This window comes from Myxocyprinus asiaticus, chromosome 12, assembly GCF_019703515.2.
Source record: "Myxocyprinus asiaticus isolate MX2 ecotype Aquarium Trade chromosome 12, UBuf_Myxa_2, whole genome shotgun sequence".
NCBI lineage: Eukaryota > Metazoa > Chordata > Actinopteri > Cypriniformes > Catostomidae > Myxocyprinus > Myxocyprinus asiaticus.
Genome location: NC_059355.1, coordinates 25636687 through 25664029, shown reverse-complemented (window position 1 = coordinate 25664029; position 27343 = coordinate 25636687). Strand labels below are relative to the sequence as shown.

At 37.8% G+C, this 27343-nt stretch overlaps 1 protein-coding gene across 2 annotated transcripts in view; it reads right to left on the bottom strand.

Moving 5' to 3' along the window:
- The window catches only part of LOC127449647 (lipoma-preferred partner homolog), a 297225-nt gene that overhangs the window by 145051 nt on the left and 124831 nt on the right, over positions 1-27343 (bottom strand). For both annotated transcript variants that reach the window (XM_051713194.1, XM_051713195.1), the window contains exons 4-5: positions 16518-16621; positions 6556-6678 (exon numbers count right to left, since the gene is read on the bottom strand). In XM_051713194.1, the coding sequence (XP_051569154.1) occupies positions 6556-6678; positions 16518-16621 (227 nt within the window). The remainder of the gene's footprint in view (positions 1-6555; positions 6679-16517; positions 16622-27343) is intronic.

Below are 27343 nucleotides of genomic sequence, written 5' to 3'. Positions count from 1 at the left end.
CAATGGAAAAAATAGAATATAAAAGGTCCCAAACATTATCATATAGCTTGCAAATCTTTGTATCACACAACATTTCGGTTTGGGGAGACTTCAAGAAATATAGAATAATTTTCTGATATCCAAATCTTCACATAGTATCTGCCTACCCTGGATGACTTTGGTACTCTGACGCAACTCTCTCCAGATTTATTCAGTTCTCTGGTAGACAAACGCAGTCAGAACTAGCCAAATGAGCAGGCAGTTGTCAGAGCAACTGAGGCTGATCCTGAGATTTAACCCCCATAACAGAAACTACTTGGGCTGTTTTCTCTCTAATACGGTGTTTTCCCTGCCTGTCCCATAATGATGTGTATCAATATTTCAAGACCAACTGACAAAAGCTTTCAGAATTCTTCCTGTTACTTGTAGCTCTCACAAGGTATTTTTACAAAGATCTGCACTTAGACTATATTTTATTTAGGAAAAACTTACCTGTCACTTCAAAAGTGAGCAGGTGCACGACATTTGAGAATGTGCACCTGTCTGTGTGTAGTTGTGTGTGGCTTTGCTGAGTGTGAGAGTGTGTATACTTCTGTGTGTGTGTGTGTGTGTGTGTGTGTGAGAGAGAGAGAGAAAGAGAGAGAGAGAGAGAGAGAGAGAGAGAGAGAGAGAGTGTGTGTTTACATTTCTTGTTGCCAAACAAGCCTCACTTCACTGAGAGCAACTTTAATGTTCTATCCAAGTATGGTAACATTGGCCTCTGCATTTGCCGGAACTGAGGTCAAACCCTGTTTCACTCTCAATGAAAACAGAGCTTTTGGCTCAAACACTGAAATCTGACCTCCTGACCCCACACCACTCTGATTCCCCCAAGAGTGCCTGCTGGGAAAACACACCACTATGTCTCCGATTCACAACCACTGTATATACACCAGGATGAGTAATTGCATGGATAGCTAATTTCTCTCCAAGCAAAGTATCTAAAAATAAGAGAGCGATTAGACATCATCTCTCAATACTGTACGCAGTCATAAGTGGGCACAGTTTCCCATTTAAGTTGGAGAGTTTTCTCATTTTGTTTCCGGGCTGTGTTGTGCAGACTCTGTTCAATAATAATTTCAGAAAAGTGCCTGGCGAGGACTCTGGAGATCAGCAAATGGAAGAGACTGACCCCAGAGAAGAGAAACTAATAGAGACTGCTTGCCAAAAAATGGGATGTTTCTAAGTTCAGAGACAGCACTCTGCATTATTAAGTTTTGGCCATGTAATAAGGCGAGCTCTATCCGTGGTACTGTTTGCCGACAGAAGGGACTTGGTTGTTCCAAATGCGACAGCAATGAGACAGAATGCACTGGCCTACATTCATTGTGTGTTGAACTATTTAGTAAAGTGCCCTAGGGCTCAACTTGAGTGTCTGCTCTTAACTTAATTTGATATCTATTAATGATATGGGTCATTATAATTTTAGACTCATAACACTTTCCAAAAATTAGAAATGACTGGTACACTTCCACATTGTGATTTACTTTTTATCTCTTTATATGCAACCAAAATTAGTTAATTGACAGTGTTTTAGGTGATATTTGGGTTTTAGATGTGTTTTCTTTTTCTAGAATGCTCTCTGCATCCATTTTTTATTTATTCATTTGTGGGAAGCAAAGATTAATAAATAAGTGAGTGATTAAATAAATGAAAGATTTTTCAAAGGCACAAGTCTTCCTCTATAGAATTATTGATGACACACTCTGTTCCTTTCTTCTTCTTTTTTCTCCCCTTTTCTCCCCAATTTGGAATGCCCAATTCCCAATTCCCAATGTGGTGGCGTAGTGACTCGCCTCAATCCGGGTGGCGGAGGACGAATCTCAGTTGCCTCTGCGTCTGAGACCGTCAATCCGCGCATCTTATTACGTGGCTTGTTGAGCGCGTTACCCCAGAGACCCAACACGTGTGGAGGCTTCACACTATTCTCCGTGGCACCCACGCACAACTCACCACGTGCCCCACTGAGATCGAATCATATTATAGCGACCACAAGGAGGTTACCCCATGTGATTATAGCCTCCCTAGCAACCGGGCCAATTTGGTTGCTTAGGAGACCTGGCTGGAGTCACTCAGCACGCCCTGGATTCAAGGGGTGGTAGTCAGCATCTTTACTCGCTGAGCTACTCAGGCCCCACACTCTGTTCATTTCTAAGAGTATCCTGAATTGTTCTATAGTGAAGTAATTTGATGTGCCCTACATTAAATTCAGAGGAGAATTTTAGGATATTTAAAGGAATATTACAGGTTCAATACAAGTGAAGCTCAATCGACAGCATTTGTGGCATAATGTTGACTACCACAAAAATGAATTTCGACTCGTCCCGCCTTTTCTTAAAATTAAAAAAATTAAAAATAATCGAGGTTACAATGAGGTACTTACAATGGAAGTGAATGGGGCCAATTTCTGGAGAGTTTAAAGGCAGAAATGTGCAGCTTATAATTTTATAAAAAGCACTTACAATAATTCTTCTGTTAAAACTTATTATTTGAGCTGTAAAGTTGTTTAAATTGTAATTTTTACAGTCATTTTAGGGTTTTAGGGTTTGTTGGCATTACTTCGTTATGGCAATGAAGTTGTAAATTTGGTTATAACTTTACACAGAAAAAGTTAGTAAGTGATTTGATCACACTAAAATCATGTTTACACACTCACTGTAAACCAGATTTTTGCTTTTTTTAAAGAAAAGGAGGGGCAAGTCAAAGTTTATTGTGGTAATCAATGTTATGCCACAAATGCTGTCAATTGAGCTCAACTTGTATTAGACCCGGAATATTCCATTGAATGCAACAATTGATCCTTCGATAAGCCCCACCTTAAAAGCGTTTCTGACCAATCCTATTTTAGCAACTGTTGCCCCGCTGCTATTTCTCTGATAAGAGTTTGCCTTTTTACAACAAGAGCCAATAGTAGAAATGTGTTTTTGAGTAATTTTAAGCGGGATTTTATCCAAATGATCCCAAAAATGTAAAAAAAAACGTTGTTGTTGTGTCAATTGTAATAGTGACACGAGGTACCTAGAGACTATACACGCAGTGATTTTTCTTACCTTTTAAAAAATCTTTAAATAAATCTAGCGAAGAACATGCTATGGATTAATCTGTGACCGTAACCAAGGGGGCGGAACTTAGCGAAGGGTCAGTTGACCAATGATTGAAGTTGCACTAGGTTTCTAAAACTGTGAACCTTTCTGAATATCTTCATTATGGTTCCACTGTATATAACGTGGCCCCAAAAAGTAAATAGACACATTTAGGCACCTAAGACACACTTGTAATGTATGTACTTCATTGCATTAGGAGACAAAATGTCACAACATGGGGCATCTGCAAGCAAATGATGTTAGAGCTTTTTTTAGAAATAACTTCAATTTTCTTATACAATTTTCCCCAAAGACTAAGCAATGGGTGTCAAGGTTTTTAGTGGATATATGATGTCAGTTCCCCTCAAGTTCACATAGGTGTCCAAGCAGAGTAACCACAGGCATAATCACATTTACTATGGACTACTTTTGTCTTAATTTTGAACGATATATCTGCTGTTTTGTTATTTCAAACATAACAGACTTTTTTTTTGTGAAATATTTTGCTGAAAGTGTAGTTGTGCTATAATTCTTTAACCTTGTGCGACCCCATGTCCACATGTGTGGACGTTGTATTTTGGCTTCGCAATATGCAACGCATAATTTAAATGAATTAAAACTGACTGAATACTGTTCACAACAGTCTACACTTTCATTTAAGGGTTAAACTTCTGGCGCACTGCGACACGTGAAACAGTAGCGTGACATTGATTTCCGTAAAGCGCTCCTACGGGTGCAGCGCCAACAAAAGTGCTTCTGGTAAGAAACCTCTTTACGATTTTTTTCATTGAAACCTGTATGGTTATAAAGGGTAGTGTCTCTAGTTTCGTTTGATATGGTACTTTAAAAAATCCATTCACTTTTGTCCACATATGTGGAAATGGGACCCTATTCCATCAAAAGTTGAAAAAACATGTTCATCCATAACACATCTGTGGATCATTTCACTTCATTTTAATATACATTTTGTTATATTTTATTTTGTTATCACTGTACAATACAGTTCTATTCATTAACATTATTAAATGCATTCCTATATATTTACTATGCATTTTCACATTGACAATAAATGTATTCATCCAAAAGCTGAAAAATGTTGCTTTCAGAGGCTTAATATGATGTTAGGATGAAAATAAGGTGAATTTCGAACTGCTCTGAGACCAGTGCAGACAGAGAGCACACTGGAGGTTAAGTCATTCACTAAATAGGGAGTCAGGGAGCAAGGGTGCATCCTATAGCTTTCTATGCAGCTTAGTGCACTCACTCATCAAATCTGATCAAAAGTTCAGTTTCAGGATGCAGATGATGTTTGGACCACTCAACATATTTGGCAGACATGGGACAATGATAATCAGTACATAGATTCAGAATTTTATAAAGCAAAATTGTATTTTAACATGGTTGCAGTGATTTGATGATACTGGCCATTACTTTTAATCAGAATTATTTATTCAGCTTTATAGAAAATCAGCTGTAATGCCTATAACATCTCAAAAATATGAATAACAAACACTCCTGGACACATAATAAACTATTTGATGAAAAAAATCTTACTTTCTATAGCTTAGTGTTACTTAAAATTTTACATCTTAGACTCAGTCCCTCAAAACCACTGTCTTAGTCCCTCAAAAATTGATGTCCACATACACCGATCAGCTACAACATTAAAACCCCCTGCCTAATATTGTGTAGGTCCCCCTCGTGCCGCCAAAAACAGTGCCAGCCTGCATCTCAGAACAACATTCAAAGATGCTGTTCTTCTCACCACAATTGTACAGAGCGGTTATCTGAGTTACTGTAGACTTTGTCAGTTTGAACCAGTCTGGCTATTCTCTGTTGACCTCTCTCATCAACAAGGCATTTACGTCCGCAGATCTGCCATTCACTGGATGTTTTTGTTTTTGGCACCATTCAGAGTAAATTCTAGAGACTGTTGTGTGTGAAAATCCCAGGAGATCAGCAGTTACAGAAATACTCAAACCAGCCCGTCTGACACCAACAATCATCCATGCGATTATCTAATCAGCCAATCATGTGGCAGCAGTGCCGTGCATAAAATCATGCAGCAGTGCCGTGAACAAAATCATGCAGATATGGGTCAGGAGCTTCAATTAATGTTCACATCAACAATCATGTTTATTTAAATCTCAGTGATTTTGACCGTGGCATAATTGTTGGTGGCAAATGGGCTGGTTTGAGTATTTCTGTAACTGCTGATCTTCTGGGATTTTCACTCACAACAGTCTCTAGAATTTACTCCAAATGGTGCCAAAAACAAAAACATCCAGTGAGTAGCAGTTCTGTGGATGGAAATGCCTTGTTGATGAGAGAGGTCAACAGAGAATGGCCAGACTGGTTCGAACTGAAAAAGTCTACGGTAACTCAGATAACCGCTCTGTACAATTGTGGTGAGAAGAACAGCATCTCAGAATGTTATTCTGAGATGCGGGTTGGCACTGTTTTTGGCGGCACGAGGGGGACCTACACAATATTAGGCAGGTGGTTTTAATGTTGTGGCTGATCGGTGTTTGTGGACATTCATTTTTTTTTAGGAAAGCTATTTTGCTTGTTTATTAGGTGCTACTAGTTACAAATAAAAAAGGGAAATGGAAAATACATCAGTCACTTGGTTTGATTTTTTTTTCTTACATAATTTTGTTATGCAAGCTGTTAATGCATTTGTAAATACAAAGTGTGGCTAAACTAATAGTTCACCCAATAATGATAATTCTCTCATAATTTACTCACCCTTACGCCATCTCAAACTCGTATGACTCTCTTTCTTCTGCAGAACACAAACAAAGATATTTTGAAGGAGATGCTGTGAATATATCCATTGAATGCAATCAATGGGGACCAACACTTCCAAGCTCCAAAAAGGACATAAAAGCAGCATAAGGGTAATCCATAAAACTCAGGTGGTTTAATCCATGTCTTCTGAAGACATATGATCGGTTTTGGGATAGAACAGACCAAAATGTAACTACTTTTTTTTTTTTTTTTTTTGCTGTAAATCTTGCCATCCGTAGTCTCCTAGGCTTGATAATGATTTGAAGCTTGATTACACTTACATGTGCTTGACGAATATGCAGAGGAAGTGTACAGCGAGTGTACATGGGATTACATGTACATTACATGTTGGTCTGTTTTCACCCAAAACCAAATGTATCGCTTCAGGATGTATGGATTACTTTTATTCTGCCTTCATGTCTTTTTTGGAGCTTGGAAGTGTTGGAACCTATTGACTTGCATTATATGGATATATTCGAATTATATCTCCATCAAAAGCCACAAAAGAAAGAAAGTCGTACAAGTTTGAGATGGCAAAGTGTTGGGTAAAAGATAAGAGAATTAACATTTTTGGGTGAACTAGTGTCCAAATACTTTTTGAGGACACTGCACGTTGAATAAATACGGTTGGTTGTTGTGTGGAGGAATGATTGCATGATCATACCTGTGGTGTATGCGGTTTGTATGGGGAGCTGCTCTCTAGGTCGGCCAGGATGCTGGTCAGGGAGTCGATCTCAGCATCCAGACTGGAACGCCGCTCTTCTAGAGTTTTCTCTGGTCCCTTTATCTGGAACACACAGACACACTACCCTGTAATGAAGCTAGGTGTTTTTGCAAGAGGGTTGCTCCAAATCAGTTAACCCACTTAATCACACTTGAACATGCATCTAAAAATGAAAGAAAAATAACTAAATATTACATATAAGGAAAGGCAATTTAAAGCTCAAATACAGCACGTCTTCTGCTCCAGGCTACTATTAGACAACACCTTCAGCATTAAAGTAAGTGGTGATTGTTTTGTTCTTTTTGTTTTGTTTGTACTTGTTCAAGTGTACATTAAAATTAATTGTGGCCTCAGACAATTGAGTAGTGAGTGAACTACTGTATTAATGAGAATCAATTGTCAGAGAACAAAAAAAGTTTCTGATGTGAAAGAGAAAAGAAAAACAAAAAAATAACACTTTGTGAGACAGCTCATCCCTTAAATCAATCACCCCTTAGCTCTCTCTCTTACTGTCCGCTTTATCTCTGCTTTCACTCTTTTTGAAAGTTGCACCGAGTTTCTCCCAAACTAATGATAACAAAGCCCAATGGCGTAGATTTGGCTTGACCAATGGGGGGATTGCAGTGTGAAGGGGGTGGGAGGGGGTTTGGGTTAGTAATCTACGCCCAAAACAAAGCCTTACTCTCACAGTTTTATTCACACTCTGATTGCAGGTTTCTTTTCAAGATGTTTACATGGAGACAGCACATATCCATAAGTAAATATCCCATCCACCTCACTTAATCAAAATACTGGGTCTCACTTGATTCATGCGTCATTCAAAGGGTACTCACTAAATCTCAAGGTAAACAGCACACAACATCTTCAACTGCAGTATGCATTATAAATTACACAAAATGCATTACAATGTGATGAATGTACTGAAGTATTCAGTACATTCTATAAAGTGTGGCTGAATTAGTTGAATTACACGATTAAAGATATAGCTCACCCAAAATTCTAATCCTGTTATCATTAACTCACGTTTATGTTGTTCAAAACCCATCTGACTTTCTTTCTCAAGGGTTTGGAACAACATTAGTGTGAGTTAATGATAACAGAATTATAATTTTTGGGTGAACTATACCTTTAATCATGAACATTCTGATGATTGAAGGATGTAATGCATCCTTCAGTTTTATGGATAAAACTATATATAAAATATATAATTATTGAAGCCACAAGGCTAATAAAGCAATAAAATGCTCAGAATAGAGATGATTTATTTATTGGAAATAATTGTTGTATTCAATACAGTGTGTGTGTGTGTGTGTGTGTGTGTATATATATATATATATATATATATATATATATATATATATATATATATATATATATATATATATATATATATACATATATATACACACTGTATTGTATACAACACTTATTTCCAATAAATAAATCATCTCTATTCTGAGCATTTTATTGTTTTATTAGCCTTTATTACAGTATATACACTGGCGGCCAAAAGTTTGGAATAATGTACAGATTTTGCTGTTTCAGAAGGAAACACAAGTATAGTCAGGACATTACTGATGTAAAAAACAGCACCATCACTATTTGAAAAAAGTCATGTTTTATCAAATTTAGACAGGCCCCATTTCCAGCAGCCATCACTCCAACACCTTATCCTTGAGTAATCATGCTAAATTGCTAATTTGGTACTAGAAAATCACTTGCCATTATATCAAACACAGTTGAAAGCTATTTGGTTCATTAAAAGAAGCTTAACATTGTCTTTGTGTTTGTTTTTGAGTTGCCACAGTATGCAATAGACTGGCATGTCTTAAGATCAATATTAGGTCAAAAATGGCAAAAAAGAAACTAGCTTCTAGCTTTCACTAGAAACTCATCAGTCAATCATTGTTTTGAGGAATGAAGGCTATACAATGCTTAAAATTGCCAAAAGACTGAAGATTTCATACAAAGGTGTACACTACAGTCTTCAAAGACAAAGGACAACTGGCTCTAACAAGGACAGAAAGAAATTTGGAAGGCCAGATGTGCAACTAAACAAGAGGATAAGAAGGGTTGGGAGGGTTACTTTTGAAATGTATTCCACTACAGATTACAGAATACATGCTGTAAAATGTAATTTGTAATGTATTCTGTTAGATTACTCAAGGTCAGTAATGTATTCTAAATACTTTGGATTACTTCTTCAGCACTGGTAAATTTTTTCACTTGTTTTGACAATAAGAACTCTGTCAGTACAGTTCGAGAAAAATACACATGTTAAAAATACATTCTCTGAAAAACCTAAATATCTTATACAGTGTTGTTTCTAAAACAAGATCAATCAAACTGATCTTGTTTTAAGGAATTTTAGATATTTTTACAGGAAAACAATTAAAAAAAAATGATTATCAAGAATACGATTTTGCCCTAATATCAAACGTCTTACTAGAAAAAAGAAATTATGATCTAACTTGAATTTTCTTGATAAAAAAATATGACCGTGCCTGATAACATGTGCATGTAAAATGGCCAGAAATAGCATTTTAGTTTAGCGTAAAGCTGACAATTTACACAAGGTTTATTTCTATTTCTTCTGCTCCAAACTTACTTCAAACTTACTTCTCTGTCTGCTCGTATGAATGTCACACATCATAAGAAATTGTTTCACCGCTGTTCAAATGCACTTTGGATCGCATCATTTATATGTAGAAATGTTTTCCATCTGAAAGGACTAAATATTAAATGAAACAAATGACAATAAAATGCAAAGTAATCTCTTCAGTAATCAAAATACTTTTTGAATGTAACTGTATTCTAATTATCAATGATTTAAATTGTAACTGTAGTGGAATACAGTTACTTAAATTTTGTATTTTAAATATGTATTCCCGTTACATGTATTCAGTTATTCCCCAACCCTGAGGATAAGTACATCAGAGTCTCTAGTTTGAGAAATAGATGCCTCACATGTCCTCAGCTGACAGCTTCATTGAATTCTACCTGCTCAAGACCAGTTTCATGTACAACAGTAAAGAGAAGACTCAGGAGTGCAGGCCTTATGGGAAGAATTTAAAAGAAAATGCCACTTTTGAAAGGTTAGAGTGGGCAAAGAAACACAGACATTGCACAACAGATAATTGGAAAAGAGTGTTATGGATCTTAACCCCATTGAGCTTTTGTGGGATCAGCTAGACAGTAAGGTGCGTGAGAAGTGCCCGACAAGACAGCCACATCTATGGCAAGTGCTACAGGAAGCGTGGGGTAAAATGTCACCTGAGTATCTGGACAAACTGACAGCTAGAATGCCAAGGATCTGCAAAGCTGTCATTGCTGCACGTGGAGGATTTTTTGATAGGAACTATTTGAAGTAGTTTAAGAAGTTCTAAAAAATGTTTTCAAATTGTAATAGTAATTTTGCACATTATTAATATCCTGACTATACATTGTGATCAGTTGAATGCCACTTTGGTTAATAAAAGTACCAATGTCTTTCCATAAGAGCAAAATCTGTATATTATTCCAAACTTTTCGCTGCCAGTGTATATATAGACACAGTATATATACACCAATCAGCCACAACATTAAAACCACCTGCCTAATGTCGAGGCATGGACTCCACAAGACCTCTGAAGGTGTCTTGTGGTATCTGGCACCAAGACGTTTGCAGCAGATCCTTTAAGTCCTGTAAGTTGTGAGGTGGGGCTTCCATGGATCGGACTTGTTGGTCCAGCACAACCCATAGATGCTCAATCGGACTGAGATCTGGGGAATTTGGAGGTCAATTCAACACCTTGAACACTTTATCATGTTCCTCAAACCATTCCTGAACAATTTTTGCAGTGTGGCAGGGCACATTATCCTGCTGAAAGAGGCCACTGCCAACAGGGAATACTGTTGCCATGAAGGGGTGTACATGGTCTGCAACAGTCTTTAGGTAGGTGGTACAAGTCAAAGTAACATCCACATGAATGCCAGAACATTGCCCAGAGCATCACACTGCCTCCGCTGGCCTGCCCTCTTCCCATGGTGCATTCTGCTGCCATCTCTTCCCCAGGTAAACGACACACACGCACCCGACAATCCACATGATCTAAAAGAAAACATGATTCATCGGACCAGGCCACTTTCTTCCATTGCCCCATGGTCCAGTTCTGACACTCATGTGCCCATTATAGGCACTTTCAGCGGTGGACAGGGGTCAGCATGGACCCATGACCCTGTCGCCGGTTCACCGGTTGTCCTTCCTTGGACAACTTTTGGTAGGTACTAACCACTGCATACCGGGAATATCCCACAAGACCTGCCATTTTGGAGATGCTCTGACCCAGTCGTCTAGCCATCACAATTTGGCTCTTGTCAAAGTCACTCAGATCCTTATTCTTGCCCATTTTTCCTTCTACCAACACATGAAATTCAAGAACTGACTGTTCACTTGTTGACTAATATATCCCACCCCATGACATGTGCCATTGTAACGAGATAATAAATGTTATTCACTTCACCTGTCAGTGGTTTTAATGTTGTGGCTGATCAGTGTGTGTGTGTGTGTGTGTGTGTGTGTGTGTGTGTGTATATATATATATATATATAAATCATTTCAATGTAACGTATTCATTTAATTCATTATGATGATGATGATCATTATTAAGAATCTAACCAAATACTTAAGATATATATCTTAAATATTTGATTAACTTCTTAATAATAATAATAATAATTATAATACATTAAATTTAAATTAAATAATGATGATGGTTTGTGTTGTAATTTAGTCTTCTTAAAGCTTCTCAATCTTCCAAACTGTTTTCTTAAGCAAGGACTGTATAACAACTGACACTAAATTCTAAGTGTTGGATGAGCAACACATCTGCAGTCATTGACTCCTGTACTTTATGTCTGGAGAGGGGGCAAAAAAAAAAAAAAAAAAAGAAGGCATTTGAGGAATGGCAGCCATGTGACAAGAAAGGTGTGAGGGGAAGATTTTGACACCGTTCTAGCTCAGCGTCATCAAAGAAGGCACAACAGTCTTCTCCCCTCACAGTTGAAGGACACTGATATTGCTCTTTGTCCTCTGTGGCTTCTTCTGTCTGCTCCCTCATCTTTACATGACACTAGATAAATAAAAGCCCTTCCTGTGCATAAGTGCTTGACATAATTTGAAAGTTTCTATGAGTGAGTGAAACTACAGGCCGGGAGTGGTAAAATTTGTGGTTATGAGATTGCTTAATGGGAAGGTCAGGGTTTTTGTTCTAAATTATTTTTGTATGTAGGATAATGAAGGGGACACCCCAAGATCTTTCTATTTTGCTGCGCAAAGAGAACATGGAAATCAAGAGCCCTCTCGAACTATATCCACAAAACATGTGATTGTTTGCAATTGAAAGTGCTTCTTTTGGACACAAAAGGCAATTAGTAGTTATCTCTGTTTTTTTTTTTTTTATGTTAAAAAATACGATGGTGAAGAGCGATGTTTGCATTCATTAACAGAACAGAAATTAAACCTGTGAACAAAAGGGAATTTAAGATTACAATGGGTTATTTTTTTTACTACCTTATAACTACATATATAATGTAGTGATCTGATTTTGAAGATATTCAATTCAGTCCAACAATTTCTATTTCATAACAATGCAAATATGAATGTAATAATTGCTACCAGTTCTAACGCATCATAACTTCAGACAGCAGAAGAAAAATACCTTCTCACAAAGTAATGCAATCTCAATTATTTTTCTCAGGCAGAGAGAGAACTTTACTAAGCATGTGCTGACAAAGTGCTGGCACTCTAGCTTGCTTGTGATTGGAATAAATTAAGAGAATTGCCCCTGCATCAACTTTGACAGTAAAACTGTCTACGGCTAAAGGAGCAGCTAGCTATTTTGCCACTACTGTACAAGAGAAATATGGACAAAATCAATTTTATAATAAAGGGAAATATTTATACACCAATCAGCCACATTAAATCCACCTGCCTAATACTGCGTAGGTCACCCTTGTGCTGCCAAAACAGCGCCAACCCGCATCTCAGAATAGCATTCTGAGATGCTATTCTGATCACCACAATTGTACAGAGCGGTTATTTGAGTTATCGTAGACTTTGTCAGTTCAAACCAGTCTGACCATTCTCTGTTGACCTCTCTCATCAACAAGGCATTTCCATCTGCAGAACTGCTGCTCACTTGATGTTTTTTGTTTTTGGCACCATTCTGAATAAATTCTAGAGACTGTTGTGTGTGAAAATACAGAAATACTCAAACCAGCCCATCTGGCACCAACAATCATGCCACGGTCCAAATCACTGAGGTCACAGTTCTGATGGTTGATGTGAACATTAACTGAAGCTCCTGACCCGTATCTGCATGATTTTATACACTGCACTGATGCCACACGATTGGCTGATTAGATAATTGCATGGATGATTGTTGGTGCCAGACCAACAATTAAGGTAAGGGTGTCTTTTTTAACGTCTCGTTTATTTTTTAAAACACTACTGGTTAGGTTCAGGCAAAAGTTTTACGCTAAGGAGGTATGTTTTAAAAACATCCATCTAAAATTCACCTTTAAAACCTTGTCTGAATACGACACCAGGATCAGTGACTGACCCTTGCTCTAATGCTATCTGTTTGGATTACCTGCCATAACCTATTATAGCCCTAACATGTCTCTATTTGGATCTGCACAGGCCCTGAAAATCTTCCCAGGCAATCGGGGGAGAGGGCAAACACAGATTTGCATCATTAATGCCAAAGTCTTGAACTAAGATGAACTTCATCTTGAACTAAAAGCAAACAGACAAACTGTCTTGAGACAGCTTATGTAAATAAGGAGGATAAATGCATGGTAAGCTGCATATAGTATGATACATTATGCAGTCCAAAACAACTTCTATTTCTACAGTGCAATTCCCTGTAATAATTCCATTAGGAGAACTGGACACTCAGTTCAATAGCAGGACAGAGTGTTATAAAAGAAAACGCAAAGCAATCTAACGAAGCACTTCCATCAGTTATGTAAGCCATCCTTTTGCATTCTGGTAAGCACCATTTAAGAGAGGAAGCTGATTTAAGTGCTGAGTTTAATGAAAAACCACAGAGACTGATAAGTGAAGTTAAATAAAGACTGCATGTGTTGCTATGCGTTCAGTTACGGGAAACAAAAGAATTTAGGCAAAGTATCATTTGATTATTCATGTTCACCGCTGCATGCCGGCCTCTTCCTCTTGTTAGTTCTGCTTAGGTGCAGAAATAATTCAACATCCCCTTTTTCATTCATGAATGATGTAAAAAAAAAAAAAAAACTGGAATAAGGGAAAGCTGCGGCTCGAGTGGATCATTGCTCTTTTCGGTAAAGTACCAACATGCACGTGAAATCACACATACACACAAGCACAAGAGCTTAAAGGGATAGCACAAACAAAAAATGTAAATACTGTCATCATTTACTCACCCTCATGTTGTTCCAAACCCATACAACTTTCTTCAGTGGAACGCTAATGTTCAGACACCATTCACTTTCATTTATGGAAAACAAGTATATTGTGTTCCAAGGAAGGAAGAAAGTCATACTGGTTTGTAACAACATTAGGGTAAGAACAATAATGACATTTTTATTTTATTTTTTTTTTGTTAACTATTGCTTTAAAGTCTTTATGGCATAAATACTAGATACTGTCTACTCATGTCACTGTGTGGTTACAGATCTCTTAACTGTCTGAGATACAGTAAAACTGGTTAAAATGTAGACTCCAGGATGCCATTCATTTCTACAGAGAAATCAAGATCCCCATCTCCTTACAGTCTGATGTCTTTTCTGTATTGGCCTAATTATCCTCTGATAACACTGTCTGCCGTACGCCAACTCCATAGAGCTAGATCAACAAATGCGCTGATTCCCTCTGGACAGACTTCCTCCCATGCAGAGCAGCGTTCGTGGGAAAGCGATCCGGTAGAGGGTTTTAATAGAGCAGAGAACATGCCTGTAGTCACATTCTTAGCAGCAGATAAAGCAGCCTTATTAAAATACTGCTGAAGCGCTGATGAAGACTTTACAAGCATCTCACAAAAATAAACAGCGGCGTCTCATCGTCGCCCATAAGTGACTAGATCCTGTCCTGCAGTAAACTCAGTCATACTGCAACTACTACAGCATTATATATATATATATATATATATATATATATATATATATATATATATACACAAAAAAAAAGATAAACAAAACAATTCACATTATTTAGTTCCACAGCCAAAAGTTGTAAGATATTATTGAAACAAAAAGATTGTAAAATGAGTGGTGCTTGCTCATACAAAACTCGCTGCCACAATGCTAGGGTGTTGTGGGTAATTCCAGAGCATTGGTCTGAGGTTGCTAGGGTGTTCTGAGTGGTTAGAGACTGTCCCAAGTCAAAAGAGCCCACCTCCAAGGCTGTATGATATTCTAGCCTTTAAATATGGCTCGGTTCCCTCATTCAATGTATGTCTATTTTTTTCATCCATGTTCACATTTTTTTTTCACTGTCCGCCAGGCGAAAGTCAAGCACTTAGAAAAGTATACCAGTAGCACAAAAGGGAGCTTAATTTGAATCATCATTCACGGCTGTAGCAAAAATGGTGTGAGACATGTTACATGCTAAAGTTTAATACTTATGGTTCGGGGTTTGTTCAAATGTATGAGCAATAGTAATGATGATTCTTGCCTTTGCAAGCAACACTAATTATATCACATCCAATTAGCAGCACAGCTGTGTTTGAGTAATGTAGCAAATCTGTGAAATGACTGTTTATCTCTAAACAGCTGTGAAAAGATGACAGATTTACATTAATGCTTTTATCGAAAGTGACTTACAGTGCATCCGGGATATACATTTTATCAGTCCATGCATTCCCTGGCAATCAAACCCATGACCTTGGTGTTGCTAGTTTGTATGTGTATAATTTTTTAATTGTTATAACCTAAGACACATTACATTATGGTGACAACAAAAAGAACACTAAGGCGTTTATGACTCCAATGAATGTTATTCAGAGAGACTTTTGAGGCAGCAGAAGTAAAATATGGGCATTAGTATTTGGTTTTGAGGGAGGACTGATTCCCTGAGGGGAAAATGACCAATGTGAGCCAATAGGTGTCAGCCTTCCCTGTGCCCTCACTCGCTTCTAAACAGACTCCAAATTAACTAAAGAGAGAGATAAACAATTAGGACACAAGCCTGGCAAACAGCCACAAAAAAGACATAGACTTAGCCAGTCCTTAGTCTTTAGATTGCTTGTCTTTGACACACATGAAATGGGATATGAAGTGTAGGCCAGTGAGTCCTGATTATACAATAGTGTAATAAATTCCGCGTCCACATTAAAAACAATATGGGATTTAAAATCTAATTTAAAAGTGGAAAAAATTTGATTTTGAAAATTTTTAAACAAAGAACATAATGGCATAAAATCAAAAAGACATATTTACGATTATGCACTATTTCTAGGTCACTAAGTATATTTGTTACATTGACCATGATAACTGTACAAATTGTACAGTCATTGTACAGTTGTACTTCCATTGAAGCATACAATACATTTTTAGAAATATTCTTAAATCATGCTGAAAAAATGGATCACCAGGATTTGCATGAACTTCATAAGGAGTCCATGCCAGCTTGAGTGCACATGTCATTAGAGCCAAAAAAGGAGACCAAACGCTAAGAAATTAAATAACATAAAAAATACATTAATCTTCTCACTCAAATTGTTATGCACATAATGTGATTTGTAATTACTATTTTTTTTTATTGAAAAACAATAAAACAAGTAAATATAAGAATTTAACTAGAGGTCAATTGCAGACCCCACTGAAGGTCACCTACCATTTTTAAATAAATTGTGATAGGTTTGGCAATACAGATTTCTCACCTGAAAGCCAAAAGAGCTCTCATCCATGGGTGGTGGAGGTGGTAAGGTGGAGGGGGATGGAAACCCGCTGGTGTCAACAGCAGGTGGAGGAGGAGGATAGTCCCCTGTTAAAAACCACAAGACAATGCAAGAAAAGATTTTCATTAAATACCTTTAAAACATCTAAAACACACCATGATACCATGAGCCAATATGATAAACTCTCTTCCTTGGGGAAAAATCAGTTCATCACAGGTCAGAGTGGGTGGAATACCTTCAAAAAGTCTGATAGATCAAACTGACTTAAAACCCATTGCACATCTAGATGTCAGGAGGAGGGATCAGAAAGCATCTTAGATGAAAGCTTGCAGAATATAATACTATGGCATGTCACTTATAATATCAAAATCAACAAGATGATTGACTATGTAACTTTCTTTTATATATATATATATATATATATACAGTATTGTGTAAAGTGTAAACACATCAAAACATGGATCTGTCTGAGCATCCTGATCAGCCTGACATAGTAACATTGGCACAACCAATGGAGTGAGTTTGAAGTAGAATAATCTGTTTGGCGACCAATGCAAGACAGGGGAATATTTGGGAAACCTGTTTAAAAACAATCGTTATTTTTGCAATTCCATTTGGTGACGCTCGTGCACAGATATTGCACACTTCAACTTGAAGTGTGTTTCTGTGTGTGTGTGTGTGTGTGTGTGTGTGTGTAAAGGGTGAAAATCAGTGGGGCTTAAACACACTTAACATATTGTCCCTGACAGATTAACACATATAATGACAAAAATTTGGTTAACTAAGACAGACTAAGCTGTAGTAAGCAGGTGTTTGTAGAGATTGAAAATCTAAGTACTGAGCTCAAAACAAGTGAGATGGGATATTTGTCCAGCCAAGTGCATGGCAACAAGCCAAATGCAGAGTTGTAAAGTCAACAGCTAATCCAGGGATTGGGTTCCACTGCATGTTTCAGGCAGGATCAGGATCTGCTCGCCAAATTATATTCCGATTTGGCTGCTCTCTGTGTCCAATTTAGGACTGAATAATTTGGCCGTCTAAGTACCAAACCAGACATGAGCTTTTCAAATTAAAGCCTTTTTAGGGGACACTATAGGAATTCATATTCATGTTTCATGAGTCTTTGAAGAGGGTTTTGAGAGTTTTTTTCTACAGTACCATAGTTTTGTCCTTAGGGCCTAACTGATGTTAAAATTGTTGTTTATCTAAGTCTACTGGCCAACTTAATTAACTATGGTCTTGAAACGAATCAAAGAAATCCTGTAATAGCAATCTAGATATGCCCATTTTCTTTGTATAATATAATGTTACTATGAACACTGCATCAAATATTTCCCAATGGCACAGAAGCTCTTTATGGGAACTGTTTATGTCATAATCTTATGACCTCTGTGAAAACTCTTGTAGCTATGGCATTTCAAGCCTTTAGAAAAAAAGGGAAATGCATCCTCCACCCATCTGTAAAATCCACAGTCCTTTCTTCCTCCTCAACCTGAGATTCTCAACATGTCACTTTCAGCTCTTCCCTTCCTTTAGGTTACATCTTATCTGTAATAAAATCCACTTGTAAGTTGCACTTGAAGGGGAAATATATATACACTATATTGCCAAAAGTATTCGCTCACCCATCCAAATAATTGAATTCAGGTGTTCCAATCACTTCCATGGCCACAGGTGTATAAAATGAAGCACCTAGGCATGCAGACTGCTTCTACAATGGATGGGCCACTCTCAGGAGCTCAGTGAATTCCAGCGTGGTACTGTGATAGGATGTCACCTGTGCAACAAGTCCAGTCGTGAAACTTCCTCACTACTAAATATTCCACAGTCAACTGTCAGTGGTATTATAACAAAGTGGAAGCGATTGGGAATGACAGCAACTCAGCCACAAAGTGGTAGGCCACGTAAAATGGTCAGCGGATGCTGAGGCGCATAGTGCGCAGAGGTCGCCAACCTTCTGCAGAGTCAATCGCTACAGACCTCCAAAGTTCATGTGGCCTTCAGATTAGCTCAAGAACAGTGCGTAGAGAGCTTCATGGAAAGAGTTTCCATGGCCGAGCAGCTGCATCCAAGCCATACATCACCAAGTGCAATGCAAAGCGTCGGATGCAGTGGTGTAAAGCACGCCGCCACTGGACTCTAGAGCAGTGGAGACGCGTTCTCTGGAGTGACGAATCACGCTTCTCCATCTGGCAATCTGATGGACGAGTCTGGGTTTGGCGGTTGCCAGGAGAACGGTACTTGTCTGATTGCATTGTGCCAACTGTGAAGTTTGGTGGAGGGGGATTATGGTGTGGGGTTGTTTTTCAGGAGCTGGGCTTGGCCCCTTAGTTCCAGTGAAAGGAACTCTGAATGCTTCAGCATACTAAGAGATTTTGGACAATTCCATGCTCCCAACTTTGTGGAAACAGTTTGGGGATGGCCCCTTCCTGTTCCAACATGACTGCGCACCAGTGCACAAAGCAAGGTCCATAAAGACATGGATGAGCGAGTTTGGTGTGGAAGAACTTGACTGGCCTGCACAGAGTCCTGACCTCAACCCGATAGAGCACCTTTGGGATGAATTAGAGCGAAGACTGCAAGCCAGGCCTTCTCATCCAACATCAGTGTCTGACCTCACAAATGCGCTTCTGGAAGAATGGTCAAAAATTCCCATAAACACACTCCTAAACCTTGTGGAAAGCCTTCCCAGAGGAGTTGAAGCTGTTATAGCTGCAAAGGGTGGGCCGACATCATATTAAACCCTATGGATTAAGAATGGGATGTCACTTAAGTTCATATGCGTCTAAAGGCAGATGAGCGAATACTTTTGGCAATATAGTGTATATATATATATATATATTTCTTACGTTTCATGTGTCTCTTAAACACAATGATTTGTTTGAATTTCTCAATTCAGTGAAATGTTTCAAAGATAGTTATTGACAGAAAGAATTACTGAGGAGGTCTGGTAGATAGAGGAGACTGTCGCAAAACATGTTTAAAAAAAATTTCCTATTTACTTTAAAATTAAAAGGAACAAACATGAAGTAGTATTTTGCATATTAATGACACCTGTTAGGACCATTAAGATTTTTTACATGTGGCATCATTTTTATGACAATTACGCACATTTTACCCTCCCAATTCCGCATTTCCATATTACCGTAATGCAAAAAAGATGGTCATAATTATATCCTCATTACAATTACATTTTTGCAATGTGAATTTTTTTTTTTTTTTTTTTTTTTTAACTGTAAAGTATTCATACATCATACAGTACTTCCTTGGTAGTTCACTCAGAATCATCACTGAAGACAATGGGAATAGTATTATTAAAATGTCAGGATTATGACTTTTGAAATCAATATGATTAATAAGAACATTTCATCTCTCTATTGCCATTATGGGTACAGTATTCTTATCAAAAACTACATGATCATACAGGAAGTCGACATGTTGTTTCCGAGAGTTGCGGTACCCTAGGACAAGGGCCATCTCCTATCACACATTTTTGCATCGGCTCCAGTGTGTTTACCTTCCCCCGTGGTGTGACCTGAAGCACATTGCATCAACAGCATGGGAGACCAGGGATCAGATCTGGCGATGAAAAAAGGAAGTAATTGCATAATTACTGACAAGCGCATTTCGGAGGTTACATTTTTCCCTCTATAACATTACATTTTTACACCACTAATGGTTAGGTTAAGGTGTGGTTTTGGGTTGGGTTGGGGGGTACAGTATATAAAATATGCATTCCTCTTTACTGTATTACATTCTATATAGCTGAAAACAACTCGCTTCACAACTCGCTTTTGGCACCCCTCCTTGTATATTACACCCAGAAAATGGAGCTCACATGTGCCCATATGCCCAAAAACAATTACTGCTTTGGCCACTAGGCAGTGTTTTGCATTTCGGTAAGCATAGACCGATTATGGCTAAAGAAAAGTCAACCTACTGTTTCCAAATTCACTGTGAGATCAGTCTGGAAAAAAGGGCAACATAGCGTTATATGTTTATATGGAGATTTTGTTTATCTCCCAAATGTGCACGATGGCTTTGCATTATCAAAATATATAACAATAATTTATTAAATGTCCTTTTGTCTCCGATAGTATTATTTCGATTTTAAATGTTTAATCAAATAACATAATATCAACATGAAAATAGCACGTCATGACTCTGAACATCTCACAGTTATGATCACGAGATGTCCAGGTAACCTCAAACCATGAGATTCATCTGCCAAAAGAGCAGTGCCGAAATTTTAAGTTTCATCTACACATGTCACTACAGAGCACCAAGTTCCATAGTGCAGCTTTAAATGACTTGGTACACATGACATTATAGCTGCAACTCAGGAGTCATCAGGTCAACTTTAAGGGCAAAGCATGAAACGTCTCATAATGGGCAAATTTCGCCTCACAGTTTTGAAGTTCCGGTTGTTCGCAGCAAATGCTAAAGAAGTCTTGAGAGTGAACTGCCCCGTGACACACTGTTACAAAAACATGTACTGATGGCGTATATATGTGTTCTGTGGTGTAAGGTCAGTGAGTTTGAGGCATGTAATCTGGTTTCTGGTTTGGCTATGGAGAGACCAGGGGGCCCCTGTGCCATGAATGAGAGAGGCTCCATTTATGCGGACCGGGAAGCAAAAGCAGTGCTCTCTCACTAATGAGACAAGCAGCAGGAACACCTACTTATTACCACACATTTCCACTCGCTCTTTATTGAGCAATTACACTCAAGTACCGGCTTTGTGAGAGCCGAATTCTAATCAGTAATTAAAGTTATTAGAGAGGACCATGAGAGGTATAATTGGTAATCAGGAACATGAATGTTTTTAAGGGTTGAGTAAAAAAAAAAAAAAGAAGAAGGAAAAAAGAATAACAGGCTAGATTAAAATCAATAGAGCATAAGCACAGATGAAACCCACTTCCTGCTGGAACGGGACGATTATTTGTACATTTCTGAGATGTGACCCGTAATAAAAGAGTTTTATTCCAATCCAGTCAATGTGTTTATGCAGATGTGCTATCTGTTTGCATACACAGAAAATGCTCACTTAATGAGATGGCCTGCTTATATGTGTTAAATTATAGGGCACTTTGAAAGTCAGAAGTTTACATGCACCTTAGCCAAATACATTTAAACTCAGTTTTTCACAAGTCCTGACATTTAATCGTAGAAAACATTGCCTGTCTTAGGTCAGTTAGGATCACTATTTTATTTAAAGAATGTGATATGTAGGGGGCCTGGGTAGCTCAGTGGTAAAATACGCTGGCTACCACCCCCTGAAGTTTGCTAGTTCGAATCCCAGGGCGTGCTGAGTGACTCCAACCAGGTCTCCTAAGCAAACAAACTGGCCTGGTTGCTAGGGAGGGTAGAGTCACATGGGGTAACCTCCTCGTGGTCGCTATAATGTGGTTCGCTCTCGGTGGGGCACGTGGTGAGTTGAGCGCAGATCCCGCAGTGGATGGCGTGAAGCCTCCACACGCACTATGTCTCCATGGCAACGCACTCAAGATGACTGGGTTGATGGTCTCAGATGCAGAGGCAACTGGGATTCTTCCTCCGCCACCCGAACTGAGGCGAATCACTACGCGACCATAAGGACTTGAAAAGCACACTGGGAATTGGGCATTCCAAATTGGGTGAAAAAAAAGAATGTGATATGTCAGGATAATTGTAGAGAGAATTATTTATTTCAGCTTTTATTGCTTTCATCACATTCCCAGTGGGTAAGAATTTGACATACACTTTGTTAGTATTTATTAGCATTGCTTTTTAAATTGTTTAACTTGGGTCAAACGTTTTGGGTAGCCTTCTACAAGCTTCTCACAATAAGTTGCTGGAATTTTGGTCCATTCCTCCAGACAGAACTGGTGTAACTGAGTCAAGGTTGTAGGCCTCCTTGCTCACATATGTTTTTTCAGTTCTGCCCACAGATTTTCTATCAGACTGAGGTCAGGGCTTTGTGATGGCTACTCCAATACCTTGACTTTGTTGTCCTTAAGCCATTTTGCCACAACTTTGGAGGTATGCTTGGGGTCATTGTCCATTTGGAAGACCCATTTGTGATCAAGCCTTAACTTCCTGGCTGTTGTCTTGAGACATTGCTTCAATATATCCACATAATGTTCCTTCCTCATGATGCCACCTATTTTGTAAAGTGCACCAGTCCCTCCTGCAGCAAAGCACCCCCACAACATGATGCTGCCACCCCCATGCTTCACGGTTGGGATGGTGTTCTTTGGCTTGCAATCCTCACCCTTTTTCCTCCAAACATAATGACCATAACATTATGGTCATTTTGTTTCATCAGACCAGAGGACATTTCTCCAAAAAGTAAGATCTTTGTCCCCAAGTGAACTTGCAAACTGCAGTCTGGCTTTTTTATGGCAGTTTTGGAGCAGTGGCTACTTCCTTGCTGAGCAGCCTTTCAGGTCATGTCGATATAGGACTCATTTTACTGTGGATATAGATACTTGTCTACCTGTTTCCTCCAGTACCTTCACAAGGTGCTTTGGTGTTGTTCTGGGATTGATTTGCACTTTTCGCACCAAACTACATTCATCTCTAGGAGACAGAATGCGTCTCCTTCCTAAGGGGTATGATGGCTGCGTGGTCCCATGGTGTTTATACTTGTGTACTATTGTTTGTACAGATGAACGTGGTACCTTCAGGTGTTTGGAAATTGCTCCCAAGGATGAACCAGACTTGTGGAGGTCCACATTTTTTTTTTTTTTTTTTTTTTTTTTGGAGGTCTTGGTTGATTTCTTTTGATTTTCCCATGATGTCAAGCAAAGATGCACTGAGTTTGAAGGTAAGCCTTAAAATACATCCATAGGTACATCTCCAATTCAGTACACATCCTATCAGAAGCTAATTGTTTAATTGTCTAAAGGCTCGACATTATTTTCTGGAATTTCCAAGCTGCTTAAAGGCACAGTTAACTTCTGACCCACTGGAATTGAGAAATAGTCAATTACAAGTGAAGCAATCTGTCTGTAAACAATTGTTGGACAAATTACTCATGTCATACACAAAGTAGATGTCCTAAATGACTTGCCAAAACTATAGTTTGCTAATATTAAATCTGTGGAGTAGTTAAAAAATGAGTTTTAATGACTTCAATCTAAGTGTATGTAAACTTCTGACTTCAACTGTAACACTATAATATAATGATATAATGTAATTAATAATGTTTGTAATCTGGACTGTGGGTTTTTCCTCAAAGCATATTCAACAGGTTTCTTTGTCAGCACTTGTATTCACTATAAAGCACAGATGTTAAAGGAATAGTTTACCCAAAATGAAAAATTCTGCCATCATTAACTCACTTTGTAACACACCTGAATGACTTACTTTCTTCTGTGGAAAACAACAGGAGACATTTTGAAGAATGTTCTGATCACTTTTTTCCATGATATTACAATGAATGGGGACTGAAACTTTCATGCATCAGAAAGGATTCAAAAGCACCATAAAAGTATTATAAATGTAGTTCACACATATTGTGCAATATATTCCAGGTCTGATGAAGTCTGATAAATATGAAAAATACTTCTAAAATATGATAGCTTTGGGTGGTAAGAATTAAATTCAAGTCATTATTCACTGATAATCTTCTCCTCCATAGAGCTGTTAAGTCTAGAACTGCTTTGATTCAGTGAGTTCAACTGAGAACCGGATCAGTCTGTTTCATGAGGGAAGCATTCAGACTGGTTTTGTGAACCACATCAACCAATTAATTGAAAGATCTGAATCAAAGGAATGCTTCTTTCACAGATTGAACTTGGTACTTCTCTCATGAACTCTCAGTAACCTGCCAAAGATAGCTAGGGCAGATGTCAATATATTTTTAATTGAATAATAACTAAATTTCAATCTGTTCTTCATAAAAAGCTATCGTATGGTTTCAGAAGACTTGAAAAATAGTGCAATAGTTTTAAGGACCACTTAAAAATACTTTTATGGTGTTTTTATGCCTTTTTTAAAGCTTGAAAACTCCAGTCACCTTTTATTGCAATTGCATGGAAAAGCGACTAATACATACTTTACAAAATCTGCTTTTGTATTCTACAGAAGAAAGAATTACGGATTTGAAATGGCATGAGGGTGAGTAAATGATAACAGTATTTTCATTTTTGGGTAAACTATTCCTTAGGAGCAGTGCAGACAAATCTCTATATGAACTCTGTGCTACCTCTGTTCATCTGGCACTGATACTGGGACAGTAACTGACAATGATACCATTTCAATGGAGCATCTATTTTCATACTGTTTATGAGATGAAATCTCTGCACTGATCGATTAAATCATAAACCCGAAAGAGCTTTTCAGAGAATGTCACTTTTTTAATCTGTGGGGCACGATGCATGTTTATTTGGTACATACAGTATCTAGAGGTTTGCCTGCTCTCCAAAATTCCCCTATGAATATGATTTACTGCAGAAGTTCAAGTCAACTCAACACAGTAAATAAAATGAACTGCTGGGTGCATTTGGCAGTGAGGGGCTCAAGTTTAGTCATATCACTGATGAAATTAAACTCATCTGGGAAGTCTTAAAAGAGTCTTTGGGCACACAGAGCTACTGCATCCACTATTTTAACATCCAACCTAAAACACACACACTTTACCATCAAACCACGGATGAAATCTGAAAAGAAAATGTGCTCATTGCTAATCTACAGATTATGAGTAAGCTGCAAATAAAAAGGTGTAACCCATTTTTTTCTTCCCTTTTTTATCTTCTGTTGACAACATTCTATTCTTTCTTAATGCACATGTACTCCCACAAAGAAGAATAAGATAGTATTTGACAGAACCTGAAATTTGAAAAACGCTGTCAGCGGCATAAACCTATAATCCTTCGCAGACAGGATAAAGTTTTATAATGACCAGTGTGACATTTCCAATGTTTTATCTTTGCGGAGTAGCTCTCAAAATGTGCTGCGGCAGGGAGACACATCATTTTATCTGTAATTATCCATGCGGATTCTGTCTACCTTCCTGGTTCAGTCTTGCTCTTAATTAGCTATAATATACAATTGACTGATTTATGGCTTCATTTGGCTCGAAACACCATTCTGGGTTTGAGGTTTTTGGAGATGTCCTACTCGAAGTGAAGAGGACCAATTGATATTGTTTGTGCATTGTAAAAATTATAACAGGAAAAAGAATGTATAAATGCTACAGTTAAAACCTGTTAATTAGTAAACTGTAAGTTACCTGAAAGGAATAGTTCACCCAAAATAAAAATTCTCTCATCATTTACTCACCCTCCCATGCCATCCCAGATGTGTATGACTTTCTTTCCTCTGCTGAACACAAACAAAGATTTACAAAGTATAACTCAGCTCTGTTAGTCCATACAATGCAAATCCACAGGGTCCAAAACTTTAAGCTCAAAAACTATATAAAGGCAGCATAAAAATATAACTCCAACAATTAAATCAATGTCATCAGAAGCATGTGGGTGAGAAACTGGGTCCTTTTTTTTTTTAACTATAAATCTCCACTTTCAAAAAGACCTCAAAATAGCTCTCGTCTAAGAGTTCTTTTTTTATTTTTGCGATTTACATTCTTCATGCATGTCACCATCTACTGGGCAGGAAGGAGAATTTATAGTAAAAAAGGACTTAAATATTGATCTGTTTCTCACCCACACCTATTATATCACTTCAGAAGTCATGGATTAAAACACTGGAGTTTTATGGATTCATGCTATGCTGCCTTTATGTGCTTTTTGGAGCTTCAAAGTTTTTGCCACCCATTCACTTTCATTGTATGGACCTACAGAGCTGAGACATTCTTCATAAATCTTTGTTTGTGTTTTGCAGAAGAAAGAAAGTCATACACATCAGGGATGGCATGAAGGTGAGTAAATGTTGTGAGACATTTCATTTTTGGGTGAACTATTCCTTTAACATGGGGGGGGGGGGGTATTAGATTTAACTGTAGAATACATGTAATTACTGAATACTGTAAATACTTGAAAACATTATATGTTAAATTAGTCACCTTATAAAATATGGTGAAAATAGTTAAAGGACATTCTCAGAAGTCTCATTACATTTGACCCTATTCCATTTAAATGTTTATGTTTCTTCTTTTTTCTATGATCAGTTGTGTACATTTGTGTGTTTAATCTTGTTTAGGGCATTATTTTAGTGTAGTGTTACACTGATGGTGTTTTGTCTGTGTGTGTAACTGTGCACTGTATACATATTTATTATCCATGGATCATGAAAAAGCCACTTTTAATTAACATGATGTGGCCTTCTATTTACCACTGGTATTATTATGGTGCTTATCAGTTACAAGGCATATTTACGTAGTTCAATTAGGTTGGTATATTATAGGTTGGTCACTTAATGATATATATAGTTATGAACTGTAAAATATACAGGCATCAAAATGCCATATACTCATGTCTGAAACACTAACCATGTTTTTTTTTTGTTTGTTTTTTGTTTGTTTTTTTTACAGTAAATTATTGACAGCCAAAGGTAATGGCATTTTTTTAAACATAAATTAACAGGATTTTTCTTACAGTCTAGGGATTTTCGTGAATTTGAAAGGGGCAGGAAAAAGAGTTTTAAAATTTAGAGGCATAAAAGAGGGATTAAACTATTGAGTCAGAGCAAAATGGAACAAATACAACCGAGAGTTGATGCCCTCAAATCCACAATCCCAGCAGTGAGATCATTAATAAAAGGACTTTGGCAGCAATTTCTGCACTGCTGGTGAAAAGTAAGTGCCCTGGAAAAAAAAAAATACTTAAATCTTAAATGAAAACTAGCAGGGGTTAAAAATTCAG